A 20,173-nucleotide genomic window follows, 5' to 3' on the forward strand; every position below is an offset into this window, starting at 1 on the left:
TAAAATGATTTTGTAAAGGAAAATATAATTTGTTTTATTTTTTAAGTGAATTTATTAAAAAAATGAATGAAATGAGTATTTTTATCGGTTCAGATAGTCCTTTCCCTTGTTGAAAATTAATTTAATTGTAATTTAACTTAAATGACTAAAAACAATTGCTTTAGTAGTTTTAGTTATGGCCCAGGTAGCAATAACTTTGAGTACTTGCCTTGCAATAGTTAAGTTTATTAGACACGTTTTCAATACGTGTATAATATGGCCATTTAATTTATTTTAATTATTAGTTTTTTAATTTAAATTGATATTTATCTTTATTTAGTTTAATTTTAAAACGTTGGTTTTGGTTTAAAATTTGGATAAAGATAAAACAACTCTCTAATATCTCTCATACACGTTACGAGTGGTTTACTAAAATCAAGGGGATAACGGCTCATTACTTCCTCTTTTATTTAAACATGTCTTTTTGATGGGAGAAGACATCGGTCAAGATTTTTCAAAAATATTTAGGGTCCCTGGTCTAACAACAGAGCCTGTGTATACCATCTACTCTCAGGAATTAAGTGTTGGATAGACTAGAAAATTCTGAGTACGCAGCATTGCTTGTTTTCGTTGGTTTTGTTTGCATTCCAAAAGAAAGATTGTGTACAATTGAATTTGATAACTATGGCAGGAGGTAAGCTTTCTAACTTGCGCATGCTGAATATAGTCTTTTAAAGTTGACTTAGAGATAGATTAATTAGAAAATAAAATTTGGAATCTTCTGTCATTTTGATCATGTTAATAAAGTATTTGGCATCAAAGAGAAAAGTTCTTTGTGCAATTCTCATTTGATTGTAGTTATATATGTTGAATTCTTGATTGATTTATTAATTATTATATAATTACATATTACTATAGTTTACACTTTACAATGTCAAATTCCATTATTAATGAGTTATATTATTTGAATTACTTTTCGTTAGTTCTATATAATTACTATTATTCAGAATACATAAGCTCCTAATATCCCCTTATTAGGGGTACTATTTTATGCTTATAGATATAAACTATCATGTTTACAAAAGTTTTATTTAACTCGGATACTATAAAGTCTTGGGCCTGCCCTACTTAACAATATTTGTTTTTTTTATGGTTTTGTTCAATAATTTCATTTAGTTGACATTTTATCCGTAAATTTACATAATTTGACCTAAAAATTTATCGTTATATATTTGACCCCATCTTTCCAGTTCTGATGGAGTTACCACGTTCCAACATTTATTTTTAGTACAAAAACATAAACAAACATGGAAAGAAATAAAAGAAAAAAACACGCGATTGCGCATGACAACTATCTAGGGTTGCCACATCCACCGGAAACAGCAAACTAGTAAATGGAAAATAATTTTTGAACAAAAGCAAGATAAAACTATAACCAAATATATATATATATATTTTTATGTTTTTGTGAATTATGAAATTTTATATCCACGATTTATCTTGCGTTTGTTCAAATATCATTATCCATATAATACACATAGATAGATAAGTACGGTGCTGATGGAGAGCCTCAGCCTCAAACTGGAGCAATTTCGCTGCGAGGAGGGTCTGCTTCCTCGACCGAAAAAGTAGTGCTCGAAGGTTCAGCTTCTACAGTATCTTGCCACCGCAAGGTGCTGCGCGCAGCGACGACGACAACGAAAGTAGGAATGGATTGAAGAAGCTGAAAAAACCGGCTACAGAAGCGACGGAGAGTGTTGACAAGCGCATGAAACCAAGGCGAAAAGCATATGCAAACGAAGTAGGCAATGCAAAAGAGAGGTGTAGGAAGCAGCAGCGAGGCCAGTACTGACAAAGCCAACGGACCAGAGAAGTCTCCAAACCTCAGATGGGTTGGCAGTACTTCGAGCGAAACGTTGAGTGGGATATTGAGAGAAGTGAGAAGAAAGAATAGTGTCAAAATAGCTAGAAACAGCATGGCCACGGCCCTGAAAAAGAAATTACGCTCATGATCATTGGCAACGATGTTCAGTACTGAAAAGAGACAGGTTTCATTTGAAGAGTTGAGAACGAGAAGGAAAAGGCTTAGCATAGGTGGAACAGTAAAGCGCAGATCCATGTTGGAGACCATTTTCTCATGTGCCTGGCTAATTGAAGTTTTTTAACCCGATCAAACCTAGTTTGTGTTGCATCCATTGCCTTCTTAATTTATAGTTGTTCTTTTTTTGCTTTTTTTTTTTTTTTGTGTGTTGCATCCAAATTCATTGGTCTTATCAAGCATGGCCCACAAAACGCGTCAACGAAACCAAAGAAACCGCGTTAAAGTTTCACAGGCATAAAACGATGTCGGTTGCTTCAGAAGCACTTTCTAATTAACATGCTTTTATTTTTTGCGTTTTAAATTTAAAAAAAAAATTAAAATGGTTCTTGAAAAACACTGTAGGACAGGGCTAAGGTATCTTTTTGGGTTTCCATGGGTTGGCTGATTAGATGGGCTCAATAATACGATTGATGATTTTTTCATTGGGTCTTACTGTAGACACATTAGCCTGCATATACTGATTCCAGTGATTTGCGTGCTAAATTTGAGGTGCATGAAAAATGAAGCATCAAATTGTGCTCTTAACTGTTCAATTTTAATTTGTTGTTATTAACATGATCTTTTTTTAAAAAAAAAACTAGTGTTTCACTGCCTGACAATTAGTGAGCAATCTGGTTAGGAGACTCCTCCAGCCAAAGTTTATTATAATGGGATCGGCAGCCTATATGAATTCTTGACTTGCGCCTTGAAAAATATTAATGGATGATTCTTCATATTTTATTTAGATGCAATAAGTTAACGCGATGCATCCATTTAGTTTTATATTCTTCAATACAAATAAAAATGGCTGAAAAAATGTGCTGAGGTATGAGATGTTGTCTTCCTCCCTGGAGTCTGGAGAAAATAGATCGATTCAGATTTCAATTAAAAAGTGGAATAATAATCTCTGTCCCCAGACAAAATACTTGCGTCAGTGTGGGGCTTGAAAGTATGCTAGAAATTCTTCTCCGTTTTTCAGCTACGTAATATGCAATGAATCAGTGTCATACTAGCTAGGTTACATTTTAAATAACTTACAATCCAACAAATTATCATCAAGTCCTTGTTGTATTATCGATACTTATACTAATTTGATTGACGATAAATTACCGTAAATGTAACCTAGCAAAAGCTAATGAGTTAAAGTTTAATCGATCATTACCGTAAGAAGAAAAAAAAAGAACTGTAGCAAGATGAAGGCATAGTGGGATATTTAAAGAAGAAGAAGAGAACGAGTGTTACGATTAATCCCCTTCTTATTTCCATGCCATCCAACGTCATGAAAGTATATATGATTGTAACTGTTGTTACTATAGTTAGGGACGTTTCTTAGTTGCAGTCAGCATAAGCAACAATCCCATGTGAGGTATTTGATAATTCACTATGTGAATTTAACGTGACATCAATTTGCCTGCAACTAGTATTTCCAATATATGAGAAACTGTGTGTGAGGTGGACCATTTTTTGTATTATATAATTTTATGTATATTTTGGTTTTGAGCCAAAATAGTGATAGCTGATAATCGGCCTGAAACTGAGAGAGATTTGCATAGATTAAACAATGTTTCCAATAGAAGAGACTGTTCTTGATGTGATCCAATTTTCTCCATGTCACATTATGTATTGTTTAATTAATTAGTGCATTGATTTAAGTGATTGATCCATTAATTCGGCCATCTCCATCTCCTTCTTAAGTTATTGGTATTGGATTCAAAAAAAACTTTTGCAAGTTTTAATTTTTACCTTTTGGTTTATATAATATCTTTAAGTTATTTCGAAAATTGAAATAATTTTTTAATACAAGTTAGAATTTTATAAAAAAAAATTACTGATATTTGAACGGCGATAAAATAACTGTAAAATCATATGATGTAATAGTGTTAAATAAAAAAGCAATGCTTAATATTATAATACCATATACCATATGATTTTACGATTATTTTTATCGCCATTCTATCACGGGTAGGTTCTTTATCATTTTCCTTATAAAAAACATGAATCAGTCATTACATGAAATTTATTTTTGTTAAAAGATGTACGGAATAGACCCAATTTTAGATAACAGTCTAACAAACAAATGCCACCAATAAATAATATCTCCAGTCACCCCGTATTATAACGACGATGGGTCCCAAAGGCTCTCTTTGTGTGTGTCTTGGCCCAAACTTGACATCTTGCCCTTCTTATTGGGTTGTTAGGCCCATAATCAATAAGATTCTTCATACGTACCCGCTTTGGCTTATGTAAATATAACGTACATATTATCACCATGCATGACCATTAGCATAGTGGGAATTTTTATATCATGATGTTCGTTACATCATATCATTAATAATCACTAGAAGTAGAATGGCGTTGTCGGCGAGTCACGTTGGAGCGATGAACGGTGTGCAGCTGTTATGGCGGAGGAGTGGTGCTGGACTTGTCTCCGAGGAGCAGCTGCTGCACGGTGGAAAAGGTGGAGAGGAGCAGATGGCTAGGGTTAGGGAGCTGATACTTATAGTTTTTACTCTTTTTTTATTATTAACTTTGATTTTTGTAAAATGTGCTTGGTAGGTTTTGGGTTAGGTTAGGGTTTTTTAATTGATTGATGAATTGAATTGAAATGCCAAGATGCAAACTGACTTGTGAAATGGGTATCTGGATAATTTAGTTCTTGTCCTTCTTGATGGATTGGTTTCTTAATTTCGTCCCATTGTTGTTTTTTATGTGATTGCAGAATGTTGAAGTCAGTGACTATTTAGTAATGGTGATTTGTGCATGGCTGCATTTGCTTAACGTGTCACCAGCCTCGTTGTTTTCTTTGTTTTTTCCCCCTTTTTTTTTCTTCGTTTTTTGTTCAAGATACCCATAATCGAAACTCGATTAGATCAAAATTCACAGAAAAAAGTCATCATTTTGTCCTGCTTATGTTAAAGTGTAATGGTCTGCATAAGAATTTCATTGAAAACATCATTTTTGGACTCGATGAGCCACGAATAAAAAGCTGAAGTTAATTAATGGTAGGAGAAGCAAATGCGTAATTGATCGATATCCAAGAAAAGCTACGTTTAATTTGGACGCGAAGGAGAAAATATAAGTGGTTATATATTGATCATGGACAGTAAACCGCAACTCCGTACTTGACCTATTTAATATTAGGAGAAGCAAATGCGTAATTGTGTGTGTGTGTGTGTGTGTTTTAATTTTGATGGTAATGTCTTTGTAATTGGTATTAACAAAACTATTGTTTATTTCGCAGGGGGAAAAAGAAGAAGAAGAAGAAGATGAAGTTGTCGATCCAGAAGGAGAAATGAAGGGCAGACGTGCGAGTTACCTGCCTCATAAATGAGAGAGGCATAAACAATTTTTTGGATTCGGTCATCAGTGGGGTAGTAGTAGGAGGTGGCCATGTATGTGTCTATGGGACATGAGAATAACGAGTTAGCATTAAAACTATTTATTTTTATGAAGGTTATTTTCATAATTTTAACCAAAAAATATTTACGACTCCCTTTTTAATCCATCTCTTATCGGACAAAGGATTGAATGAAATTGTTTGATATTTGGGAATAATTTCTTGACGACAAAGCTTGAATTCAGCCAATAAACTAATTTTGTAGACCATTCTTTCAATTTGGGCTATATATTATCCTCTCTCCCTGGTCAACCTTTCATTGCATATATTAAAAGTAAAGAGCCATGTGGGACAAAAACGGATTGTTAAATTAATGTGGTTACTGATATTGTTTTATTATTGTTGGGGTTTCCTCCGTCTTCTAAATGCTTTTAGCCTTTTTTCTTTTTTCTTTTTTTTTGGTATGTCCGGAATTGAAAAGAGGATTTGTATATGATCACGTTATTTTTTTCAGCATTTGTAAAATCCATGGAAGAAGAAGTTACAGAATCATTATAATCTATTATATAGTAAGGGAGATTAAAATGTGTTTGTAAAGGGAAATTAAAAAAATATATATTTTTTAAGTGAGTTCATTGAGAAAATGAGCGTAGTGGTATTTTTATGGCTTCGGATAGTCCTCCCCCCTGTTGAGAATTATTAAATTGTCATTTAACTTATATTACTAAGTTTCCACCCCATATAAAAACAATTGCTTTACTAGTTTTCGTTGCGGTCCAGGTAGCTATAACTTTGAGTACTTACTTAGTTTGCAATAGTTAAGTTGACTTAGAGAGAGACTAGTTAGAAAATAAAATTTTAAATTGTCGGCATCTAATTTTTTGATCATGCTAATAAAGTACCTGACATCAAACATAAAAGTTTTATGTGCAATTCTTAATTGATTGTAATTATATGTGCTGAATTCTTGATTGATTTATTAATTATTATATAATTGTATATTATTATAAGCTACAATGTCAAATTCCATTATTAATGAGTTATATTATTTAGAGCCTTGAAAAGTATAACTTTGATACATTTGAATTACTTTTCATCAGTTCTATATAATTACCATTACTCAGAATACATAGTTATGTAGGTAAAGCTCATAATATACCCTTATAAGGGGAACTATTTTATGCTTATATATATAACATATCAGGTTTACAAAAGTTTTTATTTAATTCGAGTACTATAAAGTCTTGCGGTCTGCCCGACTCAACAATATTTGTTTTATGACTTTGTTAAGTAATTTCATTTAGTTGACATTTTATCCGTAAATTTACATATTTTGACCTAAAAAATTATCCTTATATATTTGACCCCATCTTTTCCGTTCTGATGGAGTTACCACGTTCCAAACATTTATTTTTACTTCAAAGAACTATATATATCTTCTTCTTCTTTTTATATTTAGTACAAAAACATAAACAAACTTGGAAAGAAATAAAAGAAAAAACACGCGACTGCGCATGACAACTATCTAGGGCTTCCACATCCAAAGGAAACAGCAAAATAGTAAGGGGAAAAATTAAGTAGCTATATATAAAAAATGGAAAATAATTTTTGAACAAAAGTAAGATAAAACTGTAACCAATTATTTTTTATGTTTTTGTGAATTATGAAATTTTATATCCACGTTTTATCTTGCGTTGGTTCAAATATCATTATCCATATAATATGCATAGATAGATAAGTACGGTACTGATGGAGAGCCTCAGCCTCAGACTGGAACAATTTCACTGGGAGGAGGGTCTGCTTCCTCGACCGAAAGAGTGGTGCTCGAAGGTTCAGCTTCGACAGTATCTTGCGACCGCAAGGTGCTGCGCGCGGCGACGACGACGACGAAAGTAGGAATGGATTGAAGAAGCTGAAAAAACCAGCTACAGAAGCGACGGAGAGTGTTGACAAGCGCATGAAACCAAGGAGAAAAGCATATGCAAACGAAGTAGGCAATGCAAAAGAGAGGCGTTGGAAGCAGCAGTGAGGCCAGTACTGACAAAGCCAACGTACCAGAGAAGTCTCCAAACCTCAGACGGATTGGCAGTACTTCGAGCGAAACGTTGAGTGGGATCTTGCGTGAAGTGAGAAGAAAGAATAGTGTCAAAGTGGCTAGAAACAACATGGCCACGGCCGTGAACAAGAGACTATGCTCATGATCAGTGGCAGCGATGTTGAGTACTGGAAAGAGACAGGTTTCATTTGAAGGGTTGAAAACAAGAAGGAAAAGGCTTAGCGTAGGTGGAACAGTAAAGCGCAGATCAATGTTGGAGACCATTTTCTTTCTCCTAAGACTAGGTTATTGAAGTTTAACCCGATCAAACCTAGTTTGCGTTGCATCCATTTGCCTTTTATTACTTTCTTTATATAATCTTGCCCTTTTTGTTTTTTTGGGGGCGTTGGGGAGGTCAGTGGGTGGAGCTTTCGCGTGGCCCACAAAACGCGTCAAAGAAACCGCGTTAAAGAAAAGTTTCGCAGGCACAGAACAATTTCGTATTTGACTAACGACAACTACGCAGATCTTCCCGCTGAAGAAAAAAAGTTAAAAACTGCTACACAAACACAGAATTTATTTGTTCTACAAATAAACGAATCACAAAAAAGTAAAATAAAATTTATTTTCAGTTATATATACATTTATCATTGTACCATATTTCAGTGAAATATCAATATAACTTTTTTAAAAAAAATTGTTTTGAAGAGGAAGAAAAAAACTCCTGCTGTATTAATGAATTTCGATGTGAAAATGTACATGTATTATTTTTAAAAAATTCTGAAAATAAAAATTTGGGAATATATATGATATTATTATTTTAACTGATAAAAGGGTTAATAATTTAATTTGATCAAGTGATTTTTAAGGTTTTTTTTTATTGGTCATCGGTGCTCGAACCGTGAATGAGGTGAGGGGCTAAAAATTTAATTTAAACTTTATCAAACTTTTTTTAAAAAAAAAAATGACAAAGTTTGCATGGTAAAGGGGTTGCATTTTTTCTATAGATTTTTAATTTTTCTGTTACAGTCCTTAATTAAATAATTTATTGGAACTTAATTTGAAATATTTGGTATTCTTTCCACTCATAAAACTAAAAATAACAATATTAATTTAAAAACATAATAAAATCAGTCTACATAATTTTGTATAATTTAACTAGATCCTGAAATTTTCCAAATTAGTTCAAGAGACGTGGTCAAGAAAATGGTGAGAAACTTTCTAATTAACATGTTTTTATTTTTGGCGTTTTTAAATTTAAAAAAAAAAAGGAAAATGGTTCTTAAAAAACACTTTAGGACAGGGCTAAGATATCTTTTTGGGTTTTCTTGGGCTGGCTGATTGGATGGCTCAATAATACGATTGATGATCTTTTTCAGTAGGTCTTACTATAGACACATTAGCCTGCAAATACTGATTCCAGATATTTGCGTGCTAAATTTTAGATGCATGAAGAATGAAATTGTTCTCTAACTGTTCAATTTCATTTGTTGTTATTAACATGATCATTATATTTTTTAAAAACTAGTGTTTCACTACCTGACAATTAGTGAGCAATCTGGTTAGGAAAATCCTCCAGCCAAAGTTTATTATAATGGGATCGGCAACCTATATGAATTCTTGACTAGCTCCTTGAAAAATATTAATGGATGATTCTTCGTATTTTATTTAGATGCAACAAGTTAACGCGATGCGTCCATTTAATTTTATATTCTTCAATACAAATAAAAATGGCTGAAAAAATGTGCGGAAGTATGAGATGTTGTCTTCCTCTCTGGAGTCTGGAGAAGGTGGAACAATAATCTCTGTCCCCAGACAAAATGCTTGTGTCAATGTGGGGCTTGAAGGTATGCTAGAAATTCTTCTCCATTTTTCAGCTAAATAATATGCAATGAATCAGTGTCATACTAGGTTATGTTTTAAATAACTTACAATCCAAAAAATTATCACCACGTCCTCGATGTATTATCGATATTTATACTAATTTGATTGACGATAAATTACCGTATATGTGACCTACCAAAAGGTGATGAGTTAAAGTTTACTTAAACATTACGATGACCAGTTTTTTGCAGGTACAATGCAGATTGAGTTTTGGGTTGGCTATTAGACTGACACAGCTGAAGTTTTTTTGCTGAGTAAGAAAGGGGTCTCTCTTTAAGTTATATTCATTCCATGTTTGTTTTGAAGAAATATAAGAAGAGGAGAGGAAAGAAAAGAAAGAGAAGGGAAAGAAATAACGAAAAACAGATAAATTTTATTTTCAACCTGACCACATGAAAATACAAGATTCAATTAGGCTGCAATATGACATTGTACCATTTTGTAGGCTGTTGGGCTCCAATTCCATTCACTTTTATCGCTTGTGGCAGGCATCTGGTACGATTTCAATAATTTTAATTTCGGTTCAACTGAGAGCAGAAGAAGATAGACGATGGAAACGTGAAACTAATTATTGAGAGAGGAGTGCTAGCAACAGCCGCTTATGCGAGCAACTGTTGCACTCGCTGCTCCTCTGGACGACACGTGTCTTAGAGTGTTAACAAATGTGTCAGTTCATTAAATTAGAAAAGCACTCATATTTTATTTTTTTACACCCTCCACTTGAGCTATGAAAATTACAACACTACTCTTGTCTTCTTAGCATTCACAATTACGCTTGGTGACCACAATAGCTCATCAAGACATCAACTTTGGTCCGTTGATTGACTTATCCTTCTATCTTTTGCAGTTTTTGTTTTTCATTTTTTTGTTCATTAGTTTTACACTGATTAGTTTTCACAAAAAAAAATTATAAATTATCTCAAATTCTGACCAAAGCCCCAACCTTCATTCTTTTTTTAACCATTATTTTCATTAAAGCATTTAACAATTTAAATTTTTTAAAATAAGATAAAATTATTATAAGATTATGATATGTCGAAAAATTTATTTAATATTACAAAGGTCCTAAGAATAATTAATTAGGGATAGATTTTGCGAGATTGTAATTAATTCAAAAGAAACTTACTTTTCTTTCATATATAAAAATATAGAAATATCAAGTAAGAGAAGAAATTTTTGAGAGACTAAATGATAAGGAGAATATTAGTTTAAAAAGAAAATGTGAGTGATTGTCCTTACCATTTAGTCCCTCAAAATTTTCTTCTCTCACCTACTTTTTCTCTATTTTTGTTCATGAAATAAAAAGTAAGTATCTTTTGAATTAAACAAAATCTCTCTCTTAATAGTGTTTTGAAGAGAGTTACAAAATAATTGTAGAAATGCATTCTCGTCCAATAAAATTTATCCACCTCTATAATATTAAATAAATTTTTAGACATATCATAATCTTATAATAATTTTTTCTTATTTTAAAAATTTTAAATTGTTAAATGCTTTAATGAAAATAATGGCAAAAAGAATGTGGATTGGGGCTTTGGTCAGAATTTGAGATAATTTAGAAGAATTTTTTTTTGTGAAAACTAATAAGTGTAATAATTAATTAAAAAATGAAAAAAAAAACTGCAAAAGATGGAAGCATGATTCAATCAACGAACCAAAGTTGATGAGTTGTTGTGGTCATCAACTAGCGTAACCGTGATTGATAAGAAAACAAGGGTAGCGTTGTAATTTTGTAGCTTAAGCGCAGGGTGTAAAAAAAACAAAATATGAATGATTTTCTAATTTAAGGAATATTGTTATTATCTAAAAAACTTTTAGATCACAACAATAGAATCCACCTCACATTTCAAATCGAGTGCTGGGATTGTTATAACAAGTTTAAGGCCATAGCTTTGCGAGACGAACATTGAGAGAAAGAACATTGACATCTGGTTATTTTCTTTCCTTTTCTTTCCTTTTCTTCTTATTTTTTATCCTACATCTCAACATAGAAACAAGCATGGCCAACTATGTTTTAGTTTTCCTCCACCTCTTCCTCTAAGCTTGCTAATTTTTAAAATATTTAACTAGTGAAATTTTTTACATTTTTAATTAAAATTTTTATGATTCTAACATAAATATCCTATTGAGTATATGTGTTAGTGCTTGTTAAGTATACATATTATTGTTCACTTTTAGTATACGTAAATTTTAATTATATGAGTATACGTGTTAGTGCTCGTTAAGTATACATATTATTGTTCACTTTTAGTATACGTAAATTTTAATTATATGAGTATACGTATTAATGCTCGTTAAGTACACATATTATTATTCAGTTTTAGTATACATAAATTTCGATTATACGAGTATACGTGTTAGTGCTCGTTAAGTATACATATTATTGTTCACTTTGAATATACGTAAATTTTAATTATATGAGTATATGTGTTAGTGCTAGTTAAGTATACATATTATTATTCACTTTTAGTATACGTAAATTTTAATTATATTAGTATATATGTTATTTTTACTTTTAGTATACATAAATTTTAATTTTATGATTTTTAGAGCTTTAGTTTATATTTTATTGTCTTTGTGTGTGTTAGTTTTTTCATGTTTAAAATCAAATAAGCTACTTATCCTCCTACAATTGTCATAATAGTCAAATAATTCTTCGATAATAAAATATATTGTTATGAAAATGAAAAAAGAAACAGAAAACTTCTAATATATCTATCAATTAAGCTGTATTTAACATACAATTATCACATTATCTTAAAAAAAGAAAAAAAAAATTACGATGTTTTTTCTCCCGATGTTCGTCTCGCAGAGCAACAGTCTTAAATTTTTTATGATAATCTCCTCATTTGATTTGAAATGTGGAGTGGACTCTATTGTTATGATTTAAAAGGCCTTCAGGATATGTAAAAAAAGTGTATAGACATTGATAATATCAGTACTTCTTAGGACTCTTGGGCATTTTGGAGGGGTCAAAATGAACAGTATGAAGAAAAAAAGAAGAGTTAGATAAAGGCATAGTGGGGTATTTAAAGAAGAAGAAGAGAAAGAGTGTTACGATTAATCCCCTTCTTATTTCCATATCATCCAACGTTATGAAAGTATATATGACGATAGCTGCTGTTACTATAATTAGGGATGTTTCTTAATTGCAGTCAGCGTAAGCTAACAGTCCCAAGTGAGGTATTATCAATTTATTAGTTGTTGTTATTATAGTTAGAGACGTTTCTTAATTACAATCAACATAAGCTAATAGTCCAAAGTGATGTATTATCAATTTGACGCGACATCGATTTGGCTGCAACCAGTGTTTTCAATATATAAGCGACTCTGTGATGTGGTCCAATTTTTTTTTCTTATATAATTGTATGTATATTTTGGTTCTGAGCCAACATAATAAGTTATTATTTTTTTTAGCTCCCAGTATCAAACCCCTAAGCAATAAATTAGGAATCTGTGAGCTCGTCCCCCATTAAAGAGGAATTAGAAATTATTAAATTATTATTTAGGGAGATTGTTAGTTTTTTTTATGTTTAAAATCAAATATGCTGCTTATCCTCTTACAATTTTTATAATAATCAAATAACTATTTGATAATAAAATATATGGTTATGAAATTGAAAAAAGAAAAAGAAAATTTATAATATATTTATCAATTAAGTTGTATTTAGCATACAATTATCACATTATCCTAAAAAAAGAAAAAAAAAGAAAGAAAATAATTACGATGTTTTTTCTCCCGATGTTCGTCTCGCAGAGCAACAGTCTTAAACTTGTTATGATAATCTCTACATTCGATTTGAAATGTGGAGTAAACTTTATTATTATGACTTAAAAGACCTCCATGATATGAAACAAAAAAGTGTCTGAACAATGATAACACTGGTACTCCTTAGGACTCTTGGGCATTTTGGAGGGGTCAAAAGAAACAATATGAAGAAGAAAAGAAGAGTTGTAGCAAGATGAGGGCATAATGGGGTATTTAAAGAAAAAGAAGAGAAAGAGAGTTACGATTAATCCTCTTCTTATTTCCATATCATCCAACATAAAAATGAGTGAAAAATCTTCATAGATATAGAATGAGGGTACCTCATTGATAACACTATAATAATCATAATTAATTAATTATTTTGCAAGATGTTATACATTTCTTAATTTTTGTTTCGTTTTCGTCAGTCATTCAAATAATATTTTTGTACTGGGTAAGTAATTAAGATGATACATATAATATATACCCCATGTATTTTCTCAGTAATATACGTACGTAAATTTTATTCACATCAGATGTGCTATATGTATACATATAGTAACTAATCAACATCCATGGCAGCAGCATGCCTACAACTCTTCGAGGGTTTATGAGAATTAGAAAAAGCTTTCATTAATGATTCATACATGGAATGATGGGAAATGCGCAAGGTAAGAGATGGTGACATCTTCCATCTGACGTCTGAACTGAATCTGATGGATCATATATATCATGTTTTGAACTTTAATTTTTTTTTAATATTTTAATCTGATGGATCATATATATCATGTTTTGAATTTTAATTTTTTTAATATATCATGCCTGCAGCTTTTTAATATATATCATCTAATTTTAATTGGATTATTGACGACATTGACAACACCAATATATATCACAAAGTTGGTAACTCTCGGGTAAAATGGTCAAATCAACAAGGGCAATAATAAGAAAGTTGACAAGTACAATATGCAATGTAGTCCAGATCATTAATCATCTGGACTTACTAATGCATTTTTGAAAACTAATGATTTATTTGAATTTTCGTTATAGTATAGAAAGCAACAGCTTGGATAGGGGTGGACACTATTTAGTGTGGTTTGGTTCAGCCCTAGAACCGAACTAAACTGAAACCAAATGGTTCATGAATTTATGAACTAAATGCGAACTAAATTATAGAACCGAACCGAACAAAATTAATTTGGTTCGGTTCGGTTTGGTTTTATCCTATATATTCATTATTCAATAAAAAATATAATATAATAATACACTATTAATACAACAATAATCTTGAGTCTATAAATTAGCAAACAATAAATAACATAATAAAATCTAACAATAGTAAATTAACATAATAAATTCTAAAAATAATCTAAAAATCCATAAATAATAAAAAATATAATAAAATTTAACAATAATAAAGTTCAACAATAAAATAAAGTGTATGCTATGTCATATATAATATCATGTATTAACTAACAAATAGAAATAAAAAAAAGAAGATAAATTCTGAACTATTTTTAATTTTAATTTTAATTTTTTCTTGAACCATTTGGTTTGATTTTGAACCAAACCAAATAAAAAACCAAATGGTTCAAAATTTTTGAACTATTTAATTTTTTACTTCGAACTAAACCGAACCAAATTGCTATAATACGGTTCGGTTCAGACTAAACCAAACCAAATGCCCACCCCTAAGCTCGGGAGCGAGCTGCAGCAGCATCAGCATCGGCAGCAAAGGTGGTGGTGAATCTGGAGGAGGAGGCCGTGGTGGTGGTAGCTGTGGTGAACTGAATCCTACTTGAAAAATGCTATTTATCCTGAATTTACACCCCAAATTTACTCCCCGAAAACAAATAAAGCAACACGTGAAAAGTGAAAATAAAAGTGAAAGCTAAGTGAAAAGTAAATGAAGAAAAAGGGAAAGCATTTTGTTTTTCGGGATGCAAAATCGGAATAAATAGCAGCACTCATCCTACTTTTGTTAATGTCAGTTAATGTTAGTTTGCGACACCACATGGCGACATGGCATGATGTAAATTGTTTTCCTTTATAGAGAGTACAACACTTTTAATTTTATTAGTTAATAAACGTAGATTCCTCTTCCTTATAGAAAGCTGCAGCCTTTTAAATTTATTATCTTCCTTTATAGAAAGACCATTAATTCATTAATATAAAAAGGGCGGCGCTGTATTATTACCATGCTAAATTTGGAAACAAATTAAGCACTTTCCTTGTCCGCTAGGGGAAACTTTATGCCAAACGTCAATTTTCTTACTCTATGTATGTGTTCATAAGCTTCGTTCCTCTTCACACTTAACAATTTCAAACTGTCTCCAGGAATCAGAAGGGCGATGGGGAATTGGTCAGAACTGAATAATGACCTGTTGATCGAGGTGGCTCAGCGGCTCACGTGGCTCCAAGACCTAGTTGCTTTCGGTGGAGTTTGTTCTTCATGGCGATTTGTCGCAACCGTGGTGAAACTCACATTCAACTTCAATCGAGCCCCATGGCTGATGCTTGCACCAGAAAAGTGCACCGATCAACGCCGTTTCTTCAGTCTTTCAAAAGGCATGACTCGCCAATTTATCCTACCAGAAGCAAATGGTAAAAAGTGTTTTTCTTCGAAGGGTTGGCTTATTACAATTGCACAAGATTTGAGTATGTCCCTTTTACATCCCTTTTCACGCCGCCAAATTAAACTTCCGCACATCAAAACCATCAAAAATTGGCGTGATCTTAAGACTACTAAGATGTATGCTAATTTTATTTTTAAATGCGCTTTGTCATCCAGTCCTGATTATTCGTCCAATTATACGATTGTGATTAGTTATGTCGGGAAATTGGCATATGCTAGACCCGGTGATAGGTCTTGGATCCCCATAGACTTGAATGCCTATTATCATGACATTATCTTCTATAATGGGTTGCTCTATGCTGTGAAGACTAGTCAAGTGCGGGCTTTTGATATTAGAGGTAACAATCCTACTGTGGTACAAGAAGTCTCAAGTTTGCCCAGTGAACTTCTTCGGTTTTTTCCGGGCAGCTGGTATGTTGCAGAATCTACAAGAAAATTGTTAGTAATTGTTCGAGAAGGATCACAAGTAAACGATAATTGGTCCTATGGAACTACTCGATTTCAGGTTCTTGGGCTAGATTTTTTAACTAATACGTGGACGGAGGTCGAGAACTTGGGCGATAGAGCTCTGTTTTTAGGCCATAATTCTTCGTTTTCTGTCGATGCATCCATTTCTCACTGCAAGGCTAACTGCATATACTTCACCGATGATTGTGTTGATGCTTATTGGTATATTGCATGTAAAGGAGGAGGAAAAGATATGGGAATTTATGACCTCCAAGAGGAAACTATTGAACCTTTTTTTAAGGGCGACTCTTACAATCGCATCACCCCACCTATGTGGGTGGAAAAAAATTTCATTTAGTTCATCGAGGAGGATTATATATTATTTTTCTCTCAACTGTGCATTTGGTTTTAGTACATCTATCGTGTCAAAGGCTGTTTTGCTTGCATCAATGAATGTCTATTTCACAGTTACTTGGATTCAAATTTCTTTTAATTATGGGTCGGGCTGTAATGCAGTGCTGCATGTCGTGCAGCTGCCTTTATTGTTTTTTTAATAATGCGGATGTAACCGGCCACCGATACCCTCCTTTTAATAGCTTAAAACGGCAAATGTTAAAAGAAACTATCATAGAGCTCCCTCATTTTAGGAAATATTAAGATAATCAATTCAAACTAGTAAATTATCAAAGACCCCCTCAACTTTACACCAAAAAAATACTTCCTTTTTCTTTTTATTCATGGACAATATAGTTAATATATTTAACTTATATCCTAAAAGAAACATAATTAAATAAAATTAATTGGACTAATATATTTAAATAAAAATAATTATATTATTTTTCTTAATATTGCATTATAAATTTAATGATATTTTGCTTTAAAAACTGTAACTTATGTACTAATGAGAATACTATTTAAATATAATAAATGGAAATAATTATATATTAATTAAATAATTTTTAATTTATTAATTGCACTATTTTTAATATTATGTAATAAATGTAATGATATTTTGCTTACAAAATTATCAAAATAATTTTATCAACTTTTAATTACATTAGAATCCGAGTATCTAAACATATAACAAAATCGATTTATTTCTAGATATTTAGAAGAAATCAATTCTAGGATCTCACGATACACATTCGGGGACTTAAATCCCTACCTACTAAAATGAGGACAATATTTATCCAACTATCAAATAATTATCATTCCAAACATCGTAGTTACCCCTCAAATGTTGTTGTTGTTATTATTAGTGGCCAATATTAGTATGTTTTATGTATACCCTCTAAAAAAATATTCATATATTACAAAAATATAAAGCATATTATATTTGATATTTTTAAATAAAACTCATAATCAATCTCTTGTGCAAATTAATTCATACTATCTTAAGTGAGATTAATTATTTTATTTAATCCTTTTTGCTATAATAATTTTTTTGTTAAACATTAATCAAATTCATAATGGTACATAACATGGATAATTACAATTTGAATGCAAGTAATATTGAATAATGTTGTATTATGTTATACTTACATTTATATAATTTAAGCATGACAATTATATTTTTAAATTAAATTAAATTATTTGAGTAACATTGCACTCACTATATGGGTACATGATTTGTCTACTAAATGATGTGCAAGTATTATAAAATATGTTCAATCTTACATTTATATCTATATTTTTTTTAAATTAAGTTAATTTATATCACGACTAAAAAAATTAAATTATTTAAAAATATGAAAAATATAAATTCATTTTCATAGTAAGCAGTATGTTTTACTAAATTTACTTTTAAAACATTTTATGCCATGGGGGAGAAATATAGTCTTTTAAATTCATTTTTATTTATACGTCTTAAGCTTGTTATAATCTTTGCCACATGAAATATGTTTTCATTGTAATTCTCGCTAAATTTAATTTATATACTTTTATTCTAGTGGTAAAAGAAATTGAATTTGAATATAATTTTTTCAATTTAGTTTTTTTAACTGATTAAGCATCATGGTACTGTATTACACAGATATTTACAACTGTTATAACAGTAAATTATTACACTGATATTTACAATTAGATATATAAACTGAGACTTATATTATTACATTTTAAATTCTATGAAGTAAGTGCCCAGACAAATAACCCTCACAGAGGAGGAGTGTCTCCACTCCACTCACATTTCGTAAGAGAGAAAAACTTTGCAAATAATCTCCATATAATTATGTTTAATTAAGGGAGTTTGAGTCATGGGGACTCGAACTATTACCCTCATAGTCATGTTTTACTTTAATGGTGTGTTTACTTCATGGAATGGGGAATGAGAATGAAGGAATAAGAATGAAACCTATGTTTACTTGGCAAAATGTAATTTGAGAATGGGAATAAAATGTGTGGGTCCCACACAATTTGGGAATAAGGAATAGGAATCCCATTCCCGGGGTTGGAAATGAAAATGATGGAATGTAAATGAAATATATGTTTACTTTTGTATTCCTCTAATTTTTTCATATTTTCCAAATTACCCTCATTCAAATCACAATTAATTTTATTATTTTAATTTATCAAAATTTTTATTATTATTTTAAATGTCATTAATAATAATAATTATTATTATTAATAAATTTTATTAACTTTATTATTAATTATTTTTATTATTAATATTATCATTATTAACAATAAAAATAATGATAAAAATAATAATTAATAAAAATAATTAATTTATAATTATTGCTATTATTATTTTAAATAAAAATAATAATAACAATAATTAATAATAACTAAAATAATAAAGTTAATAAAATTTAATAGTAATAATAATCTAATTTTCATTATCTAGATATAAAAATGATATTAATTAAAAATAATAATAATAAATGTTAATCATGATAATATTAATAAAAATAATATTAACAATAATTAATAATAATTAAAATAATAAAGTTAATAAATTTTAATAATAATAATAAATGTTAATAATGATAATATTAATAAAAATAATAATAACTAAAATAATAAAGTCAATAAAATTTAATAATAATAATAAATGTTAATAATGATAATATTATTAAAAATAATATTAACAATAATTAATAATAACTAAAATAATAAAGTTAATAAAATTTAATAATAATATTATTATTATTACTATTAAATTTTATTGACTTTATTATTTTGGTTATTATTAATTATTGTTAATATTATTTTTAATAATAATAATAATAATAGTAATAATAACAACAACAATGATAATATTGTTAATAATGATAAATTAATTATTTTTATTAATTATTAATACTATGGGTATTTTGGTAAATTGATTTTCATTCTCATTCCTCATTCTCATTTATTTTGTCAAGTAAATACATCAATGACATTTCAGCACATTCTCATTCCCATTTATTTTTGCCGAGCAAACATTAAAATCTCATTCTCATTCCAGCTCATTCTCATTCTCAGCCCATTCCTATTCTACCACATTCCCATTTCATGACGTAAACGCACCATAAGGTCAATGGTTCACTACTGGGCTAAAGCCTAAGTGGCCAATTTAGCTTAATAACAACTAAATTTACTCCCATGGATTCAAACATCAACTATTTTGTTTTTAATTCAAATGATTTACAACTGCATTAATTAGTACCTACAACGTGATTATTAATATACTTACAAAGTAATATATCTCATTTATATTAAATTATCAATATATTTGTAGAAAATTAATTTTATATTAGCACAAAAGTTTAAAATATATATTTTTTATGTAAAATTTATACATAGAAAAATTTCATCTTGGCAGGTAAAACTACCGCCTCAATGAAAATATTATTTACAAATTACAAAAATGAATTTTTAGATTTTGAATGGTCACAACAAATTTATCCGTGCAAGTTTTGTCATACATCATCACTCTTTTGTTATCCTTTTTATTAATTTGAAAACTTTCACATTTTTTTCTAATTTCTACCGAAAATATAAATACTCACATTGTGACATTTTTGTTTTGGAAACCCTAGCCGCTCTTC

General features: G+C 30.3%; 1 protein-coding gene across 1 annotated transcript; it reads left to right on the forward strand.

Annotated features, from left to right (window-relative positions):
- Window positions 1-15,414: 15,414 nt before the first annotated feature.
- Window positions 15,415-16,503, forward strand: LOC127901332 (putative F-box protein At5g55150). Its single transcript, XM_052438435.1, has one exon. The coding sequence runs from the start codon at window positions 15,415-15,417 to the stop codon at window positions 16,501-16,503; it is 1,089 nt and encodes a 362-aa protein (XP_052294395.1).
- The last annotated feature ends 3,670 nt before the right edge of the window (window positions 16,504-20,173 follow it).

The sequence above is a fragment of the Citrus sinensis genome, chromosome 3 (genome assembly GCF_022201045.2).
Source record: "Citrus sinensis cultivar Valencia sweet orange chromosome 3, DVS_A1.0, whole genome shotgun sequence".
NCBI classification, from domain to species: domain Eukaryota; kingdom Viridiplantae; phylum Streptophyta; class Magnoliopsida; order Sapindales; family Rutaceae; genus Citrus; species Citrus sinensis.

Excerpts from the sequence above, each read along its gene's own strand:
- LOC127901332 (XM_052438435.1), top strand. The coding sequence starts at position 15,415 with ATGGGGAATTGGTCAGAACTGAATAATGACCTGTTGATCGAGGTGGCT.